The sequence below is a fragment of the Porites lutea genome, chromosome 11 (genome assembly GCF_958299795.1).
Source record: "Porites lutea chromosome 11, jaPorLute2.1, whole genome shotgun sequence".
NCBI lineage: Eukaryota > Metazoa > Cnidaria > Anthozoa > Scleractinia > Poritidae > Porites > Porites lutea.
The window spans coordinates 4,488,347-4,507,222 of NC_133211.1; the positions used below are offsets into that span (position 1 = coordinate 4,488,347).

Here is an 18,876-nt window from a genome sequence, read left to right on the forward strand (position 1 = left end):
TCATGTAATACCTGTATATATACCGTTTATCCCCTTAAACCCTAAGAGTGATCAATATCAATTTTTTCCCTGTAATATCAGAGCTTTGTAAAGTACATTGGTCATTAGCCAACGACATGCTCTCAAAAGTTATATTTATTTGATATGTTATCAACTTCTCCCCACTACTTCAATAGAAAAAAATAGGGAAAACAAATGAAAATTAACTTTGATCTTATGGCTTAAATGGTACGTTACTGTTGAATGCGCGCATTGTCTGAGAAAATCATTCCTGAAACTCAAACAGATGCGTTTGATGATTTTTCTCTTCTATTATGTCTCTAATCAACAAACCTTTTCAGCTAAATTACGACTGGATAACACAAGGAAACGTTTCGTCCAATCATATAACCCAAAGCCACGGCGGAATTTTATGTAGCCTGCGGAATAAGTGTATTTCGGGCATTTTTTGGGAGAGGGAAGAAAAGCCAGTACAAGGCGTGTGTGGAGCGCTACACAAGCGCCAAGGGAGGGGTGCCAGCATTGCATTTTACCACTTAATATATACTTATCACCTGGTGACCGATTTGTTTCGGGCGACTTAGTGGACAGTTTTTTAATTGGTTGGCCATGGTCTCAGTGAGAGGTGTCTCAGCGGGCGAGACTGTGGACTATTTATCACCTATAAATAGTTTCTCTAAAACTTGGACCCATTTACAAACCTGACACCGATTTTATTTAGAATCGGTTTTGATTCGCCAGCACATGATCCGTTAACAGTTCTATGATAGGAAGTTCTTTGCCCTGTGGCAGCTCTAAATAGGGGCGGGGAACTGTAACATTTTGGAGCTCCTTGTTGTTCATTTAGTAATGCTAGAACTTGGGATGAAGTGAGAGGATAAAGTTTTCCGCCAACGCCCGGTCATCAAGGTAGTAGCTTATGCAAAGACGCATGTCAATGCGACGCATATCTACCGGAAGTGCGCTTTTTGCTTTCTTGGGCAGTGAATTTACCCTTTTTACAACCAAATCGTCTTTCTAAGACTTAAGATTTTTCAAAATATGAATTTAGTTCCGTCAAGACTTTTTAAAAGGAAAATGCCCCCCTTCTAAAAACGCCTCTGCTTTAGCTCCCTTGTGTAACTTTTTCCCGACTGGTAGCCTTCGTAGTGCTGTAGGAGTCACCACGGTTTAAAACTGCTTGTGTTCCAAATAATGCTGCACGCAAACGTCTAGGCACAGCTGACGTTTTTCGTATTTAACTCAGTAGTATTTCTCAACCTTTTTGAACAATAGAGAAAGGCAGGGCGTTGATCAAAAGTCCTTTGATAAAAAAATTGCTTATTCCATTCAGTAATTTGTAAGTGGATTGGACAGTTCTATTTATCCGACAGAATACTAAGGGAGTCCTTGATGAGAGTGGCCACTATAGTAAGAGTCTTTGGGACTGTGTGTATGGCCCTCGTCCTTTTCCCTACTTAGCTAATAGGGTCACGCAAAGTTTTTTAAGAGTCACCCTTCTCCCTCTTGAAATAATCGTCTCCACATGCGTTTCTTAATTATATTCCCTTTTTTATTTCTTTTCTTTTTGGTACTTTAAAATACTATTGAGTACTAGAGCATCAATTAGTTAGCTTCCTGATAGGGTGCGTGGCGCAGAACGCTTTTCAAAAAAACTTTCACCTTGCCTTCTCCTTCAAATGCCTGCCACGCGCTGGTTAGCCTTCTCTTCATTGACAATTGGTGAAGTTTGTGTTACGATAGGTAACACAATTCTAGATCCTTTCCGACGCTAGACTTGCTGCTGTCGCAGATGATCCTTTCAAAACTGGGCCTCTTCATCTCGCGACTGATAAAAAAATAATGCGTATAAAGTTCTCTCTTGAATGATGCAACACTCATCCCACTCGCGATTTTCCAGCCTTTTCAGCCCTCTCATCAAATTTAGTCAACCAATCTCATTGTCTTTTAAGACTGTCGCTAATATTTCCTTTCTGGGTTATTTCTTTCCTGGTTTTTTTTTTGCTTCGTTGTATTAGTCTTGGACATTTTTAAAAGTACGCACATGCGAATTTACGATACGCGCCTGGCTGCACGATTATGGCGAGAAATTTATAATTCACTCCCTCGTTTTATGTATTAATTGAAGACGTAAGCACACGACGACGACTTCCTTTTCGTTTTTCTACGAACGTGCATGCGGTCCTAATTGTAATTAAGAATTGATCTCAGACTTGTCCATCAGCGTGCCGTCGTTTGTATTTGTTGTGTTGATTAAGCCTTCCTTCATTGTTTAGGGCCATTACTTTCTGTGTTTTGCTTCATCTGACAGCCATTTTCCAGTAGCTGAATTTGGCAAAATTTCGTTTCACTGCTACTCTGGTTCTATAGGTTCTGATTATTTCCTCATCTTCGTCTGGAATCAAGAGAGGATAAAAGCATCCTCTCACTTGGCATGTTTTGTTTCGAAAGCACTGTTTGCGTCAAGGGCGCTATACTGTATTTGCTTGAGCAACAATATCAAAGATAATCAAACGAGACATTGATTTCACTTTCGCTAATCATGCATGACTATTTCCCGATCAGGTAGTCTAGCGGTTGATAACGAAATACATTTGCGAACGCAATGCCTTTGTTTCACCAAGTCCAAAAATACGTCAGAGACCGAAAAAGCTGTTCATACTAGCTAAAACAAGAGAAAAAAATATAATGGAATTTTACTCGCAGCTGATAGTCAATTAGGTGCTTGGAAAATTTCAGTCTTCCGTAATTGGAAAAGTACAATACCAAGAGAGGATAGCTTTATCCTCTCTTGACGATACTTAGCTCGCCAGACATCTACGTGTCAGAAAATAAGTAATTTGAAAAATAAAATAATAAAAATAAATACAGAATAAATAAATAAAACAATCTTACGATAGAAATCGAACATAAAAAAGAAATAAGCAGAGTATGTTTTATCGTGTTCATTAATTACCAAGGAAACCGAATTTCGAAAACCTGTAGCGTCATTTCCCGCGCACCGTTGTTACCCACAATGCAAGCGAAAAGGGAAACAGCGAAACGTCGAAACGAGGCTTCAGAGTTGAGAACGTCACGAGCAGGAATCAAGGAAGGTGTGTTTTGCCTAAGATCAAGACATTGCAAGGTGCAATGTTTATCGCTAATAATTTTTATCGGGACAACGACAGCCTCCACAATATGTAGGAACTACCAGACTAGTCAATTATGGGTCTAAGGGAGTCAAAACTGTGCTTCCTCTCCTATGAGGAAGCGACAAAACGAGGTAGGTATTCAGCTGGTCACGATTGAAAGACCTGTTCCGTCTGTCGATCAGGTCAACAGAATAAGTTTTCGGTGTTTATTCCAGCTGATTTTTCCCTTTGTTTGTTTGGGAATTGTTTCAGTTACTGATGATGAAATGCAACGCCTACGGCTGGCGTTCAAGCGGTGTTGTGGTGTGAGTGGATTCATGCCCCAGACGGTTTTTGCCCGAGAAGTAGTTGGTGATGGTGTTCCGAGCAAAGTCGCTGAGGTAAGGAAAAGTAGTGCGTTGTAAGCTGTGTGATTGCTTCGGTTCATCTCTTTGCCTTGTGTAGTTGATCCCAACAACAATCTCGGTTGTCTTTCAGCTAATTTACTCAGGATTTGGTGGCACAAACAAGGGAATAACATTTCGGGATTTGCTGTGTGGTCTTGTACTTTTAACTCGGGGAACTCGTGAAGAAAAGATAAAATGTAAGTTTGGTTTCCGAGACCTTCAGGGCTTGAATTAATCATGATTCACTTTGTCTTGTGAGATAATCCACTGACAAATGTAATCTTACTTTTTCATTTTATGATTCTTGTTTTTTTCCTAGTTATTTTCAATATTTATTCTGACGGAGTATTCGTGTACAAAGATAGCATGGAGAGTCTTATTCTAGCTTGTGATGGTGGTAATATTCCTCAAGCAGTGATCGATTGCTTCTACGAGGTAATACCTTGTTTCTCTTGTTTTCAACATTAACTGGCAATCATAATCTCCTTAGCTGTCCTTTTGTTCTACGCAACTGTCTCTCAAATACGTGACTTTATATTTCGTATTAACTCCATTGTAACCATGTTTATTCTTGGGTTAATGCTTTTAGCGTAGAATTGATCTCCAGCTAAGTTTTACATTTTGCGTTTGAGACTTATATTTTCATTCAAAACCAGGAATTTTCCCTCAGTAGCATTAAGTTATTTCGAAAAAGTGAAGTCATCAATTTAACGTTTTGTTGTGAGTTTTAAAACGCACTGAAGCATATATACTTGGAAATACTTAGCTGAAGCTTATATAAGACTTACAATTTTCTAATAGACTTGTTTTCTTGCACATGTAACGCGCCAATAGAAACTGTGGTTTCCTTGTATGGTATGCTTAGCCATAATTTCAATACAAGCATAGCAGTTACTCGCATATATAGTTTTGCACAGAAAGATTGTGTAGAAGATCCTCATGCTTTGAACTTTCTGGGGAATTGAAAATAATATTGGTTTGTTATAAAGTTTAAAAAATGTGAGGACAAATTACAGTGTGTGACCGGGAAAAGGGAAGTTGATTCTGTTGCACATGAGCACTGTGGGTTCGAAGCCCTCTACTGTGCATTTACATATGTTACTTTGGTTAGTTCCTACAGTTATAACTCTTGTAAATGTGCGAGTGATGTTCAAATCCCACTAAAATCTTTGAAACACTTCCAATGTTTCCCTGTCAAAGGCTGTCATGAAGTGTGATGTTCTTATGTTTGAATCAAGGAACAAACTTATTAGTGAATTGAAATATATGAAATGAATCATCATTTGAACTGCAAATAAAGATATGAACTCTATAGCTTATCCATTCTACTGCAAAGATCATGTTCATTTTCATAAATGTATTAGTGTTACCCATGGAAGCATTCAAGAGGGTGCACGTTTAATAGAGGTTGTAAAAATTGTACAACGTTTATTAACGATCAACATTCAACAGTTACTCTGTACTGTGATAAAGTTGCATGTTGTTAAAGAAGCTATCCAAAGTTCAAGTTCATTACCTTTCAGTACCAACTTTAATTTGTTTGTAAATCCAAAAACATTAATTGACTTCAGTACGTATTTCAAGGACGTAATCCAATACTACTATTTTCAATCCAGTCCGGTGTCCGCTAAGTAGAGGTTTTTGACAATAGAAATTAGCCAAATGCAACTTATTTTAGTGTCCGCATCGGCTTAATAGAGGTGTCCGCTGAATAGGGGTTCGTTATAAAGGGAAATAAAACACATTAATTTCGAGACCCGGCTTAGTGTCCACTTAATAGAGGCTGTCCGCTTAATAGAGGTTTCACTGTATTACTATGGATTTATCATAGGTTAATGTCGAGGTTCCTTAGCTACAATTAAAATATAGGGTTAAGTAAAAACACAGGAAGTAGACATATTGCGTAAAGGGGGGAGCACCGCTCTGCAATCGGCGAGGCAGACGACTTCCACAGTTAAAAAGGTTGCAACTTAGTTTGATTCTCAGTTTCCTTTGTCTCCTAGTAAATAGTTAGTAAACAAAGGAAACCGAGAATCAATCTAGGTTGAAACCATTTTAACCTGAGTTTCATTTTGACCTATACCTGACATATTACTGTCCGCATTATATTTTTCAGTGTGATCGACTGTCATTTGAGGACTTTTCCAGTTGGTTGCTGAGAAACCCTGATGTGACCACAGTAACAAGGTGGTTACTGATTATCAGTAATGGCTGCAGCATTCAGCTGACAGACAGTAGTGAAACACCAACCTTTTACCAAACACTTGCCAGTGTCACTCACTGTAAGTCCTTTTGAAATTGGCTATCTACCCCTGTAAATCCTAATATCAAAATTCAGATTCTCATTTGTTGTCCCTATACGTTTCTTAAATTGTAGTGGGGGGAATTTGTATATTGTATTATATTTGTATATTGTGTTGATGGGTGTGGACATCTTGTTGGAAGAGACTCCTGTGGTTTGAATTCCGTAAGTGACCACAAAGTCATGTGACCACCCAAACTGCAAAGATTTTGTGGTCACTTACGAGATTCAAACCACAATTTATGTAGGAGAATAATCATTGAATAGAATACACAAATTTACAATATGTAATTTCATGGTGTCTTGTAAAACATGCCTCAAGTGGCCGCCTACAGGGGGATAAAAACTATAAAAGAATTCTAAAACCATCACCCCAAGAAGTGGTCGTGATCGCTTACAAAAGGTATTATGTGTTCATTCTTCGGCAAAAATCCCGGGAGCAAATGGGTTAAAAAAATGTCCTTTTTGAAATGAATTGTGCTCAGGACAAGGTAAAGTTCTAATGATAGAAACTTGTAATTTAATCATTGTGTTTTTTATTTGGGTGCTGTAGTACAAGAAATAGATGTCATGGAACTTGAAAAGAGGTACTGGACGTTGAAGTCTGGGACAAAAACTGGCAAATTTGACCTGGAGACGTTCACTCCACTTGTGTCACCACCTATACCAAAGTGTCTCTGTCCAGGTATGTAATGTACTGCTGTCTGTTAAAGTTGGTAAATTTGAGTCTTACATTGACCTTTATAATGTGCAACAGTGTTCATGAGTAACTGCAGTCTTTACCAAAACAGTATAGTTCTTTCAGCCTTGGTTCACCTTGGTTCAGCCTTGGTGTTCTGGGTATTAAATAATGAGGCTGAAAAAATCGGTCTTGTTTCCTGCTCTTTTTTCTCAATAAAAGCCAAGGAAAACTTTATGACATTTTGTGTTAAAAAAACTAGAATTCAAGGTCAGCCATTGGACATTAGGTGCTCTGAGAGTAATGTCCTACACTGGGTGTTTTGGTAATACATAAAGTTTTTTTAACCTGTACATTTATTTATTATATAGACACAAGTGTTTTACTAGAAAATATGCCACTCATAAAATTCATAAAAACTACATCCTGGGCCCGAGTGGTATATTTTCCATAATCTCACACGTGAGTTTATCAATGACATAATTTCGGGAATTTCCCTCTATTATTTTATCAATGTCTTTTTGTGTATGTAATAAAAAGTTACAAAGTTAATAAAAATTACACGGCGGGTTGAAGGTATGAATTTTATTTTCTTGTGGCAAAAACAATATTTTACGTTGTTTTGCCGCTCGAAAATAAAATTCACATCTTCGTGGCACTGTGTAATATCCTCTATGTATTCATCCTTTCGATATTCCTGTTCACTTCTTGCTAAGGTTTGATCCTTTGAAACTACCATTTTTAGTAGGTTTGTTTATTTACTTGCCATTAATCTACAGGTCTCTTTAAAGCCTTTGATGAAAACTGTGATGGTCACATAGATTTCCGTGAGTTAGCTTGTGGGATCTCTAAGTGCTGCAGGGGATCCAATGCTGAAAGGCAAAAATGTGAGTAAAGTTTCTTTCCATAGCACTTTATACTGTCTAACATTATACAAAAATATATAAACAGACAGGCACCTCTGAACTATCACATGTATCCTAAAGCCTTAGACGGACATACACCACCACAAAAGGATTGCCACTTTATGACAGCTGTGAACGATCATTTAAGGACAAACACAAACCCACACACCGACAACTGGGCTAAGTGACTATGGCGCACCAGGGTACTTATATTTGTGAGAATGGTATAAACCTCAGCACACTAATGACTGAGCACAAATAAGCAACAAGAAATGGTGATGTGATCAATCCCACCACTGAACACCACTTACTGAGAAACCAATGCATTAACTGCTCAACTCTGCTGAATGCATTGTGTATTCTACAGAATACTACCAATGACTCACTGGTTGATTAGCTTATTAAATGCTGCTGCTGGTTCTTCCTTACAAAGCACTTAATATCGACAAATCAAGCAAAACTGACATCAATGGACTAACTCAATTAAAAACCAACAATTTGTTCACCTATTGGGCTGTACGTGCATAACATTAAGGAATGTCTCCAGGAGATGGCCACTGGCTAATAGGCCATTTCTGAGATGCCCCAAGCTTCTGATCCAAAGTGAGGCTAAGCGGGAAACCATTGATATGAAAATGATATTTTTATTTTCATGCAAAAAACCCTTCATTTTCACAAGAAAGGGTTTTCAGTTAGCCTTATTTTGAAAGTGAGAGTTTTTGGAACTTGGAAATAGCCTTTTTTTTACCAGCTAAAATAAAGCGTACCACTAGCTGAAATTACTCTGAGAAACAAAAACAAGGGGTAATTTTGAAGGGGTAGTTGACTGAAAAAGCCATCTTGACTAATAAAACGTTTCTTCGGCTACATCCCTGATGTATAATAAGTACCCTAACCAACCAGCTTTCAGTTCAATTAATTTTTGTATTGCTTATCCTTAACCCTTTATTTTTTCTGGGACATCAATAAGATTCTACTCTTATGATTTTAGAACAAGGATTAACTACTGTCATGATGCTGTTCTCACTAATGATATATTCTAGTAGAAAAAATTAAATGACAACTTTGGTTTCTTCAGTCTGTTTTAGGGTATTTGATACTGATGGAGATGGCTTTCTATCCAGAAGTGAAATTGAAGTAATGTGTAAAGCACTAATAGACATCAGAAAGGAGAATAATGTTGGAGAAAAGGCAAGTTTTTTTGTGATGTCTTGAACTGTTAAAATGCTTTTAAATAGCATATAACTCAGTGCTTTCATATTTAACAGAAATATCCTGATGATCTTACCCCATAACAGTCAGGGTACACTCCTTTAATATGATCTGGATCAGGATCAGTGATCTGCGATTACTCGGATTATTGTGGATCAGATGAACCGATGAATCCACTCTGGACAAGGATTCATCGGTTCATTTGATCCACCATGATTCAAGTGATCTCGGGTCACTGATCCTGATCCAGATCACCCTTAAAGAACGGACCCTCAGACATTGATCCTGGGTATTTCTTTCGAACACGTGGAATTTCAATTCTCAAGGTTAACCTGATATAATGTATTTGAAAACTGGTTCTCAGGCCAGTGATAATCCACTTGCCAACAGGCATATCTACAATCATCGACAAAAGTCTCCAGGCAAACTTGCATTTGTGGATTTTTAATGCTACAAATGCCTTGCCTCCTCCCCCCCCCCCCCCCCCCCCCCGCCATATGCAGTGTTAAACCAGTGTATAAATGACTAAAACAATGACTACTTACTACAATTTTTCTTGAGTTTCAACACTGTATAAAATGGGGAAGGGGAACTGCAAGGCAGTTGTAAAAATATAGCACTGCATTATGAATGTATCCTAAAGTTACAGGCAATTATGAATATTGTATCATCATCCTAATGATTTTTGTCCATGATAGTAGTTAGCTAAGATGTAAATGTTGTCAGTATGATGCTTATAATAGTAATTACTATATTATTAATGTGCCATTCATATTGTTCAGGCTTACAAAATATCATAGGAGGTTTAACCTGAGAATAGATTTTGCATGGAACATAGCACATATCCCTTTGCCTGCTTAAATTTTTATTTTTTAAGTGCTGAAGAGGCAATTGTATTGTTGGAAACTATGAAGTCTTATTTGAAGTGTCACTCCAAGGAATTTAGCACATACTGCATTTTATATCTTGGTATTATTGACATGGTATTGAACTGGTAAATCAAAGGTGAACTTGCATTGTTTTGCAGTGCACATATACATGCATGCACTCTCTATCTGTCTGGTACAGGGCTGGCCAGACTATTTCTGTCGTAATGAGAATTTCACTTTTAATCAAAACTATCCAGCTAGATCAGTGAAATTCTAAAATAGTATGCACGAAGGAGAAGGTTTTTCAGCAAAAACTCTAGGAAAAAGCTTATTTCATTTTAAAATGACTGGTATGGCAATGGCCCGGCCAGCCAGTTCTGACAAATAAAAAGCGCCCTTAGACTGGTCATAAATGGATCTAATAACCAGAACTTGTTGTTTCAGGATTCAAGTGCCATCTGGGATAAAGATGTTCCTTTAATGGCAAATGAAATACTCAATGACTGTAACCAAGAAGAGGTACAGCAGTGCACTGTTCTTATAATATTATTTTTGAATTTACAATTATTATGACTTTATGGAATGAACATTTATTATACAAGGTATAACTCAGACTGATCCCTGGATCTTTTTTTGGGTGGGCAAACATGTATTATTATTGTTTATTATATAGACACGAGTGTTTTACCGGAAAATATACCACTCATAAAATTAATAAAAACTACATCCGGGACCAGAGTGGTATATTTTCCATAATATCACATGTGAGTTTATTGATGATGTAATTTCAGTAATTTCCCTCTATTATTTTATCAATGTCTTTTTGTCTGTATAATAAAAAGAACATTACATGGCTGCTTGAAGATATGAATTTTATTTTCTTGTGGCAAAAACAATATTTTACTCACTAGCTGCGCTCGTTCGTAAAATATTGTTTTGCCACTTGAAAATAAAATTCATATCTTTGTGCCACTGTGTAATATCCTCTATTTCTTTTGTAATTAAAAAAATAAATGTAAATCAGCGTGCAAAGAAAGACTGATGTCCGACAGCCAGGGGCTAGTGAATCTTGTTTTTAACTTGTCCGATGAGCATGTGAAGTTTTTGTGGGGAATTCAAGTAACAGAAGAACTGTAATTGATCCTGCTCATCAATTTTTTGGGGGGGCAAGCTTAAATGACCCTTGGGCTGGTACATGCTAACTACAGCTTGCCCAAATGACAAGCTTTGAAACTTACTGTCTTTGGGGTGTCTTGAAAACAAAGACCCCTAAGACTCCCCCACCAAGTGAACTTTATTGATTAGGGTTAGGAAACAGAGTCAGGGCAGTCGTGGAGCCATGAAATTCAGGTAAATCCCCGAAATCCCTCGAAATTCACAAAAACACTCAAAATACCACAAAATTTGGTAGAAATCTTATCAAATACCTGTAGAGCAATTATTTTGAAACTTGTCTCAGCTACTGGAGGTGTTTACTTGCCATAAACTCACAAATTTATGTCAAAACTTTGTCACTGAAACATTCAAACAACATTCCAAAACTACCAGGCATAGATTATGTTGCGAAAAACTGGGCACTAGCAATGATGTTAAAGGTTTTGCCATTGGTTCATTTCTGGAGCGTATTGTTGTTGAAAGAGCAAATAATGACCTCTGTTAGGAAAACCTTAAAAACGCTGGTCTGATCAGCGCAAAACCGATCAATTTCTAGCAAAATTTGCCCCGAAAATAACCACAAACTCTGCCGTTTTTTTAGCGATTGCTTCCTGGCCAAGTTTGCCCCAAAATTCCTGCGAAATCGGCCGAGTTTTCCGTGATTTTGTCCCTAAAAATCCCGCAAAATTTGACTTTTTTTTCCACGACCTATCAGAAGCCCTGCAGAGTGAATCACGGTCCATTTAAGTCATTATACTGGAAAAAAACTGAAAGTTGATTAACTCAGTTTCCTAGCCCTAATCAATAAAGCTCAGAGTCATTCAGTGGGGGTTCTTAGGGGTCAAGACACCCCTTTCTTTGCACCCTACTAAATAAGAGAAGTATTGAAAGAAACAGGTTTTCAGTGAAATAGCTAAGGACCTATATATGGAAAAGGAAACATGCAACTTAACCCATTCGCGCCTGAGGATGTTGCTGAAAAACATGTTTAGTCGACTGGTTTTCTGGTCACTGTTGTGCTGTAAAGAGCTAAAACTTACCACAAAGCTTTTCACAGGTTGTACACTTCGCAGCCTTTTGATCCAGATGCAAACCATTAGCTTACGACGTTCGGGCATGCGCAGAAAGTAAAATTTTGATACAGGTTTTGGGTTGAAAAGTGACACAGCAGTCTTGACTTTTACTTTTCTCTTTCTCTCTTCCCCTCCTTTTTGGCTTTTCTTGCCTCATTTTTTTTCTCTTGCTGGGCATTTAGTAGGCTTCATTTTGGTGGGAAAAGTTTTTAGAAAGGAAAGGTAGGTGGGTAGTGGAACAAGATTTTCATGGAAATGTTCAGGTCAATGTGACATGGTTTTTTGCCTTTTTCTTGGGTGTCCTTGACTGAATTGTGATCATTCTGGTATGGTTTGACAGTTCTCTTCACTCTGCACAAGTTGGCTGACAAAGTTGCCCTTGATCATTGAAACTGATGATATCACGAGCGGTAGATAGGACGTGGATCCGTATGGGCAGTTACTGGCAGCTCAGGGGCGAATGGGTTAAAGAAGTCTTAATTTTCCTTTATTATAAAGGAATCTCTTGTATACTTTCTTGTATTTTAAAAATGAATGTGATTTCCCTTCAGAATGGTCAAATTAGTTTAGAGGAGTACAAAGAGTGGGCATCAACTCACAGATTTTCCCATATTTTCCCCAAGTTGTTGGTACAGGTCAGTTATCACAATAATAAAAATATTGTTGACTTTAAAGGCAAGCACACTTAGTGTGACAATACTTTATTCTATTGTTTCCCTTTTTTGGAAATAAATGTTTGTCACTTCAGTAGTCATTTAAAAGTTGAAGAGATTTCCATTTTTTCAACTCATAATGTTAGTGTTGGAACAAGTGATCACTAAGAGTGTTTGAACACTATGTTACTTTTAGTGTGATTTATTTTGTTAGGTTTGCCACATTGTACTGGGATTAAAGCCAGCTACAAGAGAGGTTGAACTTCAAGTAGTAAGGTAAATGCCAGTAATATTAGAGAGATTAAGCATTGTGTTTACGGCAAACATGAATTTGTACCATGTGACCAAGTTTCCCCTTAACTTGTCGTTTACTGTCCATTATAACTACTCAAAAATCAGTAGATTCACGCCAGGTCTATGTATAAGAGCTGTTTTAAACTGTCTTTATTTGCTCATTTCTCATGTTGAAAATTTCTCGACTCCAGTCCTACGTTTGTTGTTTGCCATAAAGGTGATGCTGAATCTGTCTTTTGTCTCCTTGATGTTGACATTTCAGGTTTTGTATTTTAGGGAGCTGTGTCACAAAGTTCGTGAAAAATTCCAACCGTGGCAACCGCCACCAAACTGTGAAAAACTGCTCAACATATGAAAAAAAAGTATAAACAACACAGCAAATACAAAAGGAGGAACAAATTGACAAACTTGAAGAAGATTGAAACGAATTGAAATTGTGTTCTTGAAAACTTGTTAGCACAAGAGTTTTTCAAAATTCATTTTTGTTATTCATAACATTATAAAATGCTTGGGAGACATATTCATTCGACGCAAAGCTGTAATTTTACCATTCACAAGTTATTTCTCAATTTCTGTGGTAAGTAAAAAGATGTCTGATTGTTGTTATCAAAAAAATGAACTATGAGAAATGGACACATCCCCTTTAAGGTGTTGTCTATTCTTTGCAGAGGGTGGCTTGAGCGAGAGTATCAGCATGAGCTCAAAGCAGGGACAATTTGGTATCTGGTCGCAATTTCTTGGTGGCGAATCTGGAAAGAATATGTCAGTTATCAGGTTGGTTCACTGACAAACTACATTGTATACATTCTGTTGGTTGTTTTACTTAAAAGGGGGACTTCATAAATTTGTTGTGATTTTTTGTTGATTTAGCCTTACATAAGAAGAAGCTCAACTGGTAACCTTCGCAAGAATGGTACCCTTCCTTCAAGACTAAACCAAGTAACAAATTTAACCCATGGGCATCCAGGGCAAGCATGGAGCAATGACTCCACTGGGAAGACAAGACCTCTAATACGAAGAGAATCCCAACCCTCATTTATCCATGGCAACACAACAGTGAGTCCATCTGGAATGATGAATGGCCACTGTACACAGGGAACAACGTGTGCTACACAGGTGCCTGGACCAGTTGATAATGTTCCTCTTGTTGAACCTGAAACACGAAAGGTGAGGAGATCTCGGTAGCTTGAAATAGTCATCTGACTAACAAACCTGAGGTGAACGGTGCACTCATTTTACTGCCATCTCTCTGTCAGTGCTCCCTTTTACGGGTATTTAAGGCTATTTCAAGCTACATGGAAGGGAACGAAGTAGAAAGAAGGATGTGAGGTCACTCTTGGGAATGGAACTCAGGACCTTCTTCACAAAAGGCCGCACACTAACGAACTGTGCCAATCCATTCTCCTTATAACATGAACCTTGTGTCATCCAGGTGCAGCAAGATTCATAATTCACTGGAAAATTATTACAAAATCATTTACCCTAACCAGTGACAGGAGCCTTAAAAAACTCCCTTCTTCTGACCTAAGCCAGTTATTTTCTGGCCAATAAGTTTCCCAAGTACAGGTTTGCAGCTGCTCCTGTGTCTGCCAGATGAGCCTCACATCTGACATAATAAAAGTTATCAGTGATGAAAAGTTTATATTATTATGTTTCAACTGAATAAGATCATTGTTTTGTAGTTGTCTAAGCTATAGTAGACAACAGTGCTACTCTTTTTTCAGTACATGCACATTGGAAGGGCTGCATGTTCAGAACACATTTAGAGGGCTGAATGATTCTTGATGTGACTTCAAATAATCTTTTGTTTCACATATAAGTACAAGGCAATCTGAACAGACAATCAGAGGGGCATCAGTTCACAGAAGTCACCTGGGGCTTTTTTCCAAGCACCCCTTCAATTTTGTAAAATACATTGTATGTCGTAAATAGAACCACCACAACAGGACCAGCAGCATAGAAGTGCATTTACAGTTACCTTTCTTTCTATTTTATTTTTTGAATTTCAAACAGGTGATGATCCTAACAGGTGAAGGAGGCAAATTAAAACGTAACATTCCATTGGTCAGAGGCCGTGACTTTGAGATCATCCCTGAACCTGTATGGAGAGCACTGCAACAGTGGTATGGAGGAGGACCTGCTCTACCAAGAACGGTACTAATTAATTTATGATGTCAAGCAAATGGACCTTTTCCCACTGTCATTCAAAATTGTACTGTTCAATGCTTTGTATAGACCTTCCAGCATTCAGCTTCAGTGAGTGCTCAATGAAATGAGTTCAAGGCTTGGGTACCCTTGTTCACAGAAATGAAGTTACAGTCTATTGAAATAAAAGATGTCTACTTTGATTCATTCTGCTGAATTCAGTAGACCTGTAAGGTCCCTTTTACAACCGCCTAAATTCATGAATTAATGTATCCCAGGGAGCAAGCATGGTCTCCTGGCTTACATTTCTTTAGAAAATTTTGGCAGTTTTGGAGTCTTGAATATGGTGGTAAGCCGATCATCAATAACATCTATCACTGATGGAATACCTTAAGTGACTCAATTATTGTGGAACAGTAAACCTGTTAGTGTACTACAGTCAAACCTCCACTAGCAGCCACCTCTCCACAGTGGCCACCTCTCTCCAATGGCCACTGTTTTTGGCGGACAGTCTGTACATTTATTCTTGTTTAAACCTCTCTACAACAGCCACTTTCTTCTGTCCCCCAGGTAGCCATTGTGGAGAGGTGCAACTGTATTTTATATTTAGTTTTAACCTGTGGTTCATCGCTTTACTTGTTTACCTAAGTTCCTCATATTATTCCTATTATTCTAATTTTTTTTTTATGGGTCCGCTTATAGTCAAAGTCATTGTTGTGAGGAGAAAATTAATATAGATTGGTATTTTCATTGTTTGTTCCCAGGTGATTAATCCTACAAATGGTGACCCAACACCTGAATTAGAACTATATCCCATCAGCTTGAGGCTATTCCGACACTCTCCCCCTCCAACTCGTGGTGGAATCACGACATGGACAGGAGTCGGCTTTGGATTAAGTAGCTTTGGATTTGGTACCAATTCTCTAGCCACTCCCCATGCTCCACCCAAGAGATATCTCGCCTATGTGGCATCATTTAGTCGAATGAACACTATACAGCAGGTTAGACAAATGGTTACTAATGTTAGTTTATCTGAAGTTAAATTTGATTGGTGTGCCGATCACTGATCAAAATCTTTAACCAACGCAATAATTTATTATGGAAAATGTTCAGTTGATCATTATGGGAAAAATAATTTTTTGTTGGGAAATAAATGTATTATTAACCTTTTAACATATTAAAATCTCGTAATAAAAGAAGAAAGAGAATTCTATAACCTGAAAGCACAGAAAAAATTCTGAGCTCTTAACCTCCAGGATCCAGTTGTTCTAAAGGTGGATAATGCCATCCACTGGATAATTATCTACCCAGTGGATAGTGCAATTGGTTTCCCTAATACTTATCCACTGGATTTAGTGATTTAATTTGGTTAAATGTAATTTAATTGAGTTAACCACCATGAGCTTAGCAGTCAAAGCGGTTCACGAGCTTAGCGGTCAAGAGGGTCCACAAGCTTAGCGGGTATCCAGCGGTCAATCTCATAAGTGCAGGCTAACATGGTATGTGGTAGCTTTGTACACTGCTAGGATCTGCGAGTTCTTCCTTGAGCATTTGTGCAGTGGTCTGTGGAGTGGTTCATTTAGCGTCCCCCTGCCTTCCCATCCCTTGTTTTTCTTCCTTCCACTGTTTCATCAGTATGATGGGTGCCTGCAATGGAGGATTATTGCTGGGTTGCGGGGCTTTGCCAGCCATGGGCAGTATTCTGTCTAAGGGCTGGCTGGCCACAGTGGTAGTCCCTGGGTATCCCAGGCACCCACCTCCCACTTAAGCGAGGCAGTTGGTTAATCAGGGGTTAGGGCCAGCCAATGTTTGAACAACCAGGGCCAGGTGATTGGTACAAATTTAGTCCAATTAAGTCTAACAGTTACTACATTTAGATATTTGCAGAACAGTCATTAGTTATTTATGTTCTTTGCCCTTTGAATTGCAGTAATAGAGCAACTCACAGGAATTATTTATTCTATAGAACAGTTTTGTCTAGTACTACCAACAAAAAATTCTGTTGCTGAGTAAAATGAACTAGATCTATGTTAGTTTGTTCATGCTTTTATTGGCTTTATTCTAGGTGTATGACTATCTTTGTGCACGCCTTAGAATTCGAAATGAAGATATGCGTCTTTGGAGTATGGAAGATGAGGTATGCATGCTATGATTTTTTGCCCTCTTCATCTTAAAGTGGGAAAAAAAGTGGAGGTAAAAGACTCTCTGTAACCCCATAGACATGAAAAGTTGGGCTCTTAACATAAGTTGACTTTAGAGCATTAACTACACCACCTGTGTTACAGCAAAACTTGTATTAAGTCGACTCACACAGGACTCTATACTGTTCACTTTGTGGAGGTTTCCGTCAAGTAGAGGTTTGTCGTACAGAGTATTGCAAAAAGAAACCTTTTCATCTCATTGACACTCCTGTCCGCTTAATTCAGGGTGTTCACTTAGTATGGGGTCAGCTAACACAAGATTCACTGTAATACGTGTACTTGTGTACTTCAATTCAAGGTTTTGACACTTCATGTAGCTGACAGGAGAATGATAATGATTCCAATGACTCATCATTACTTTCTAGTAGTATTTAAACAATAATGAGCTGTACATTGTTTTCATTAACAGACTAAATTAAGATTATTAGAGGAAGACAGTTCTTCTTTAGAGAAGTTGGAAATCAAGGACAACCATCCTGTACTGATTGAAGGTTCGTTACAAAAATGGTTGTGAAAAATGTAGCTTAGTTGGTATATACTATATTCAAAGAATTATTTTAGTGTGAGTCTCTCTAATTGAACTATGTAATGTAGATTTATATATTTCCCCCTCAACCTCCATTGGTTCCTGGGCTATTTGTGCGTGGGGAAATTATGTAATAATTTATAGTTGTGTTTCCAAAAAAATTGTAGCTGTTAAATATATACACTATCTTTAATGTGAGAAAATGAAAATCAGAAAAGCTCTACAAGAAACCATTGGCCTAACCATGTACTTAATACCTTGTCTAGATTTGATTAACCTTCTTAAAAAGGCCATGGTAACGAAAGGCTCTTGATCCTGCATTGTTATTAACACTGCTGTTAAAATGAATGTTGTTGCCATTAATACAAATATTGGATTTGTAATGTTAATGTATCTTTGATGCTACGATTTTTCACCGTTTTTTTTTCTTATGCAGTTCGCAACAGGGACATGAGTTGGCCAGAAGAGATGTCCTCCTTGGCAAATAATAGAAGTCTAAGAGAAAAGCTTAATCTAGGTAGGGGCAAACAACCTATGGGTTAATTTATGTGTAATATTTATGTGTATTATCATCTACATTAGGGACAATAAGATCCAAGGACAGTGACCCCAGCAAAAAGGTCGCTCAAAAAGTAAATGTGCATTCTTTCAATCTTCATAGTGATTATTCCATCTCACCTTCTTTGTCAAATGTAGGCAAAGTTCCCTGGAGTTGAATTCCTCACAACCATATCCAAGTTCAGAAAAAGAAATACAATTTTGTCAGGCATGCACATCCTCTGTAAAACATGGAAATAGACATTTTCATGTCATAGTCTTTTAGTCATGCAGTGATGGCAAATAAATGTATCAGGGTTATTGTTTTGCATATTAATCCTATTGCTTTTTTGATGTAGGGTCATTCCACAGTATTCCGTCTGTTGCGGAAGGGAAATTCAGAGACACTAATCATGTTGTAGTGTAATAAGTTTTTTTCATTTACTTCTGGATATTTAGGGAGTTTTTATGTCTTTTAGGGAGCTATCATTTCTAGTCTCATGCTTTTCTCTTAAATGCATTATTTAGCTCGCAGACCATCAAAAGAGGGCTGTTGCGAAGGGGAACAGAAAAAACCGTGTTCAAAGTTTTTTTATTTCATTCTTAATTTAACTTTTAACTTAATTTTCTATGAATTCTGGAATGGTATCCTAAGCTCACTGGTTTTTTCCATTTTATCAACTTATGTTAATTACAAGAATCATAAAAGGAAACTTAAATGTACAGCTCTTTTTCAGTGAGGCAGGATCCAAGACTACCATCCACTGTTGCGGAGGGGAAGTTGCGGAGGGGAAAATGTGTCCAC

The 18,876-nt window shown here is 37.8% G+C and overlaps 1 protein-coding gene across 3 annotated transcripts in view; it reads left to right on the forward strand.

Moving 5' to 3' along the window:
• Positions 1-3,048: 3,048 nt before the first annotated feature.
• The window catches only part of LOC140951521 (ubiquitin carboxyl-terminal hydrolase 32-like), a 34,553-nt gene continuing 18,725 nt past the window's right edge, over positions 3,049-18,876 (forward strand). For 2 of the 3 annotated variants that reach the window (XM_073400782.1, XM_073400783.1), the window contains exons 1-18: positions 3,049-3,265; positions 3,387-3,514; positions 3,612-3,717; positions 3,840-3,955; positions 5,637-5,802; positions 6,376-6,507; positions 7,281-7,388; positions 8,485-8,597; positions 9,932-10,006; positions 12,267-12,350; positions 12,583-12,644; positions 13,331-13,436; positions 13,533-13,829; positions 14,676-14,816; positions 15,572-15,808; positions 16,873-16,944; positions 17,418-17,499; positions 17,971-18,051. In XM_073400782.1, the coding sequence (XP_073256883.1) occupies positions 3,208-3,265; positions 3,387-3,514; positions 3,612-3,717; positions 3,840-3,955; positions 5,637-5,802; positions 6,376-6,507; positions 7,281-7,388; positions 8,485-8,597; positions 9,932-10,006; positions 12,267-12,350; positions 12,583-12,644; positions 13,331-13,436; positions 13,533-13,829; positions 14,676-14,816; positions 15,572-15,808; positions 16,873-16,944; positions 17,418-17,499; positions 17,971-18,051 (2,164 nt within the window). In that variant the 5' untranslated portion in view covers positions 3,049-3,207. The remainder of the gene's footprint in view (positions 3,266-3,386; positions 3,515-3,611; positions 3,718-3,839; positions 3,956-5,636; positions 5,803-6,375; positions 6,508-7,280; positions 7,389-8,484; positions 8,598-9,931; positions 10,007-12,266; positions 12,351-12,582; positions 12,645-13,330; positions 13,437-13,532; positions 13,830-14,675; positions 14,817-15,571; positions 15,809-16,872; positions 16,945-17,417; positions 17,500-17,970; positions 18,052-18,876) is intronic. The other variant, XM_073400784.1, reaches the window with a different exon arrangement.